Here is a 5562-nt window from a genome sequence, read left to right as displayed (position 1 = left end):
ATTTTTTTCTCCTACAAAGAGCTTTTGCTTTTTCTCTTCTTAGAAATGAATCTCCTTGCTCCCCTCCCCCCTACACTTTATTTCTTCTACAAAGTGCATTTTGTGAGCGTGGTTCAACTAACCGGACTTTGTCACACATTTGGGCCCCGTTCACAAAGCGAAAGGATCTGCTCAGGAAGCGCGTGCGGGTTGACCTGTCGTCAGGGCGACGAGCCTCCAAGTGGCCTTTAACGTGTGCTTTCGCGGTCCCGGGCGAGTTCCCGTAGATGTGGCCCATCTCCCCTCCGGAGAAAGGGGGCGCCGGGCAGAGCTGCCCAGCCTGCTGCCCCAGTGGCCACGGTAGCGGAGCCCCGGCCGGCCAGTCCACGCGGGTGGCCGCAGGGCCCGCAAGTGGCCACCGTGGCCTCAATCCGAGAATTCCTGCGTTTCAGGGGTGGTGAGTCAAGTACGGTGGAAGCGGTTGTGTTCCGTGTCCACCAAATGCGTCGAACGCGATGTTAGGCATTTTAGGGATTTTTTCTTTTGTTCCCGAATGTTTCCTGTCCTCTTACAGTGCAGAGGAATCAGGGATTTCAGTTATTGGGAAAATAAGGGAAGAATATCGTAGCCCAGGCCGATTTTCTGCCTGTCTGTTGACATTAGTCTTGGGCACTAATCTCTGTTTGTTTTCCTTTCTGTGCATGGCTGTTTATCGTGGTTCACACCTGTGACCACTGCAGTGAGTAAATAATAATGCAGCGAAGAGGACCTAGTTCGTTCCCGATTTTTTACTTGCATCTGAAGTGACACACTTTACTTAAATATCTAGCAAACGTTTTTAAAACTGCAGATGACTCATGGGGTTTGTATTAATATATGTTCACATAGGTTTCAAAACTTCACTGACGGGAAGATGATTTTCATGTGTTTATGACTCTAACCAGAGGGCGTTACATAGGAATTTCCAACATATGAATCAGCAGTTCAGCTAGGAAAAGCCAACTCGTTCCCATTTTCCCAGGCCTTTTATTGTGCTAAATCACAAGTCAGGGGCCTGACAATGAAGTCCTTTTTGCATCTGGATTTAAAAGGTTTTAACAGTCGGACCTAGTGCGCTTGCCAGGAAAGTGTGTTCCAGTAGGTGCCAAATAACTTTAAAAGCAAGCTTCTCGTCTTGGTTATTGCTTGTACAGAGAGGTTCACCGCCCGAGTTATTCCATTCCCGCAGTGATATCACCCCCTCATCCCAGGACGATTGTGTCAAAACTCCACATCGCACCCTCTGCGAGCGTCTGTGCGCGCGTAGACGCACCGAGCGCCCCGGGTGTGGATTTATCGGCTGTATTCAGAGGTGGTCACGATTTCGTTGCACAGCGTTATGTAGCTGTGATCTATTTCTGTCCATGTAGCGCATGCGTATTGGGTGGCCGATATGTCCCGGGCAGGTCGTTAGAAACTACAACATCAAAGTCACTGAGACACATGCCCTGCCCACACGAAGGCCACGCCCGATGCAGGAGAAGCGAACCAGTTTGAGGACAGCGCCGCCTGCGGAATGGACCTAGCCCCGGGCGTGCGGGCGGGGCGCCAGCCTGCGCCTGCCCGGGGCCGTCTGTTCTGCGAGGCGGTATCTAGGCAAAGCCTGCGTCATCCAGGAGAAACTGGGGTGTCGGGGGCACTCTGGGCAGAAGGAACGGGGAAGTAAAGGTATTGTTAAAATGCTACTGCCCGCCACGTTGGGAATTTATAAGATTACGTACTGTCACGTTTTCCAGCTGTTAGTCCGACGGAATTCTGTGTTTCTGAATTGCATTTAAAATACCAAATTTCAGTGAATTACCTTGAATGGGTTGGCCACCAAAATAACAGCCTTACTATTTCCGCCGTGGAGAGGCCCGTTTCTGCGGGAGCGCAGGGCCCACGGCCAGCGGTGCGGGCCTTCTCGGCGCGTGGCACCCTCTCCCGGACTCTGTGTCCCTTCAAGTTTCAGAGCTTGAACTGCGAAGTCCCGGAACGCACTTTGAGCCCTGATGTGCTGTCGCTTTCGGGTGGGCAGATGAAGAGGAGGCGGGAGGTGACCCTAGGCATTTAGGCTCTCTTCCCAGGGCCCCCGGAGGCCGCCTGCTGGCTCGTCCTGTGCCACGCCCAGGGGCACCAGCCTCAGAGAAGAGCCTGCGTTCCCCAGCAGCTTCTGTAGACTCGGGGACGGGGGGACTGCGCGGGTCCGCGTCGTGGCCCCGCCTGTAACCACACCTGTGTCTCCCTTCCCTAACCGCAGCTCCTGCGGAAGCGGCACATCGGGAACGACATCGTGACCATCGTCTTCCAGGAGCCCGGGGCGCGCCCCTTCACCCCCCGGAGCATCCGGTCCCACTTCCAGCACGTCTTCGTCGTCGTCAGGGCGCACGGCCCCTGCACTGAGAACGTGTGTTACAGGTGAGGCGTCGGCCCCAGGCGCTCGCCCTCCCGGGCTAAAGGTGTTTGTCCCGAACAGTTCGGTTTTCCAGTTCTCGTCTCTAACCCCATAATCGTCCCTCTTTTTCTAATTATACTTCCCACTGTCTTCACCCAGGTACTTTCTGTAAGAAATAATTGCCTTCTTCCCTTTTTTGGAAAAGCGAAATACCTAGCCATTCAAAAATCACAAATGATACTTTTCTTCTATTTTCCCCTTAAAAACCTTCTCCGGCCCTTGCCAGAGCCATAATTTAATGGTTACAGCCTCGGACGTGGACCGCGTGGCTGTTCTTCAGCAGAAGTAATTTCTGCGGCGCTAAAACTGCTTCTCATCCAAACGCTTGGCAAGGCTCAGCGCGGCCGGGCGGCCGGAATAAGCACTTGACGCGCGCTCCGGTCGTTCCAGGAGGCCATCCGTGCGCCTCGGACGCCCGAGACTGCGCCTGACAGGCCCGCTGTCCATCTCGACTCCCAAGAGAGAGCAGCTCTTTCTCAGGGAATAGCTGCCTCGGGAGGTCAGGCGGTGGGAGGCGGCGCCCAGCCCCGGCCCAGCGCGGTGCTGTGCGTGAATGATTTTATTTTTCAGAGGCTTTGATTCCTCCTCTTAAACACGAGGGTAATAGCACCGACCTCAGTGTGTACTTACGAAGAACAAATAGCAGGAATCGTGCAGAACGCCCGTTCGAGGCCTCGGCACGCGTCATAGTGTATCTCGATCATCTTAACGTGGTCGTTGCCACGTTAAGTTTTCTGCCGACAGGGCCGAGGCGGGGCACACGAGTGTGGGTGTGAGACGGTGTGAGAGGTACCCGTGCACACTGCAGGGCCTCCCCCGAAGGCAGAGAAACAAGTCCATGTGTCAGATGCGGCAGCTGACGCCCCCGCCACATGCCCAGCGCGTCCCGAAAGAGCAGTCTGGGAGCCGGCGTCTTAGCCCGAACGCTGCCCTGGTCGGCTTGCCGGACGTAGCCAGCCTCTGCCCCGTCGGGCGACGTGACACGGCAGGCCTGGGCTCCACCTGGGCTTCCTGGGCTTCCTCCCATTGTGACTCTGACACACGCCCGAGTTAAAGACCAGGGGCCTGAATGCCCAGAACTATCTCACAGAACCACGTCAAAAAGAGCGTAATGCCTGTTCTGTATAAACGTCAGGCTGAGACAGATGCTGTCGGTCCACGCACGGTAAATCGACTCACTCTTCTGAGACCTCACCCGACCAGTGGTAATTTGAAGGATAATCTTAAATGAACCTTCCCGGGAACCTCGGGAATTGGAAACGTAAGCCTAGGGCTGTATCGTATTCGATTTGATTAGTTGCTTTTTTTTTTAGGTCAAATAAAAATTACTATCTTCAGTTTACGCTTAAATCACTAGAGGGTTGATTAGCACAAAAAAATCTATTTTTATTTCAGGTTCTCTGGTTTTAATTACTAGGGAGGGATGTTTTTGAAACCAGTTTTGATATAGATACAGATCTTATTTGGGGTAAAAAGGGAGCACGTTGGAGTAGAAGGCTCCCCGACGCTTCGGCTTGCGTGCATGCAGGCTTGGGAGGCACAGCTGCGTGCGGGAGGGGAACTGTGCCTCGGGCCTCCTCAGTATCCTGTGGGCGGAAGGCCCCGGGAGTCTGCGCTCATCCCTGGACGTGCAAGCCAGGTCCGGAGACGCGGTCACGGCCTGGTCACCACGCGTCACACTCGGCGTTGGAAGAAGTGGTCACAGCCTGGTCACCAGCGCTGGGAGGCCGGCTTCGGTGCGCAGAGAGGCCGTGAGCTGGGTCAGGGCTGAGGGGCAGCAGGGGCGGCCAGATCAACCATAGTCCAGACGGGCAGCTATGGGATGGCACCCGGGCCTTAGCCCACGAGGACACAGCGATTCCTCCTCTGTCTGGAAGGTTCTTAGGCCCTTCCTCTAGGACTTGAGTCAAGTCCCGCACAGCACCCTTTGGTCTCTGCACCCCGGAGGCGCAGGCGAGCTCGGTGTCCTGTCCTGACGGGAGGCGGCCCTTCTCCCCGCCCCGTGCCCACCGGGCCCCCCGCAGTCGTCACCTTGCCGCTCGCCCCGGAAGTGATGAGCTCAGCTGCGGGAGACGTTGGGGACTGTGGTCGTTTTGGTCTAACCAGCCACATGCCAGAGGAGGAAGTCACGCCCGTCAGAACAGGTTCAGACACGTCTTCATGCCTCATTCAGCTCTCTCGGGGTTTTGTGCAGTGACGAACACGACGCCTCGCGCGCCTCCTGTCCCGACACGGACGAGATGGGCCTGGGCAGATGTGGCGCCAGTGCCCAGCCTCGGTCCGGAGCAGCCGCCCGGCGTGGCTGCCGTGGACTCGCTCACTCGCTCGCTCGTGTTCTGCTTGTTGATTTGTTAATTAACTCGTTACAGTTGCTTTTATCCGAACATCGTTGGTCTCGATACGTTTGTTACTGTCACTGTGCGTCTGAGTCTTTCGATCCCTGGAATCTCTTGAAACTACTCCCAGAAAACCTTTGTTTAGATTTTCAAAATGCGACCGAGTGAGTATTTCCTCGAGAAAGAGACACTTAGAAGTCCTGACGCTGCAGATACGGTCACGTGTCTGGTCCCAGCGGAATCCCAGCCAGCCACCGGGGCTAAGCTCACTTCTGTCAGAAGTGTCACCAGCTACAGAGCTGGAGGTCCAGCGGGCGCCGTCTGAAACTCTGTATCCGCTCGGCCGTGGACCCACTGCCCTCCCGCCTTCGCTTGGTGGCCGTAACAAAGCACCGCACACAGGGGTTGAAAGAACAGACATTTATTCCCCACAGTCTGGAACCCAGGATGGAGGTGTCGGCAGGTTTGGGCTTTCCTGCGGCCTCTGTCCTCAGCTTGCAGGTGGCCACCATCTCCCTGTGTCCTCACGTGTCCCTTCCTCTGTGCAGTGCGCCCCTGGGGTCTCCGTGCATCCGGATCCCCTGTTATAAGGACCCTAGTCAGACTGGATTTGGGCCACGCTCATGTCCTCATTTTGACATAATCATCACTCCGAAGACCGTGTCTCCAAACACAGTCACTTTCCCAGCTGCTGGGCTTAGGGCCGCAACGTACAAATTTTGAGAGACACGACTCAGCCCCTAACACCCCCAGCACCCACTAAGTGTGAGACGT

General features: G+C 55.5%; 1 protein-coding gene across 1 annotated transcript in view; it reads left to right on the top strand.

The window, feature by feature from the left end:
* SIPA1L2 (signal induced proliferation associated 1 like 2) overlaps positions 1 to 5562 on the top strand; it is a 150782-nt gene that overhangs the window by 89939 nt on the left and 55281 nt on the right. Inside the window, exon 9 of the mRNA XM_023523050.1 lies at positions 2258 to 2415. Coding sequence (XP_023378818.1) covers positions 2258 to 2415 — 158 coding nt within the window. The remainder of the gene's footprint in view (positions 1 to 2257; positions 2416 to 5562) is intronic.

Source organism: Pteropus vampyrus, unplaced genomic scaffold, assembly GCF_000151845.1.
Source record: "Pteropus vampyrus isolate Shadow unplaced genomic scaffold, Pvam_2.0 Scaffold375, whole genome shotgun sequence".
NCBI lineage: Eukaryota > Metazoa > Chordata > Mammalia > Chiroptera > Pteropodidae > Pteropus > Pteropus vampyrus.
This window is presented reverse-complemented; position numbering and strand designations above follow the sequence as displayed.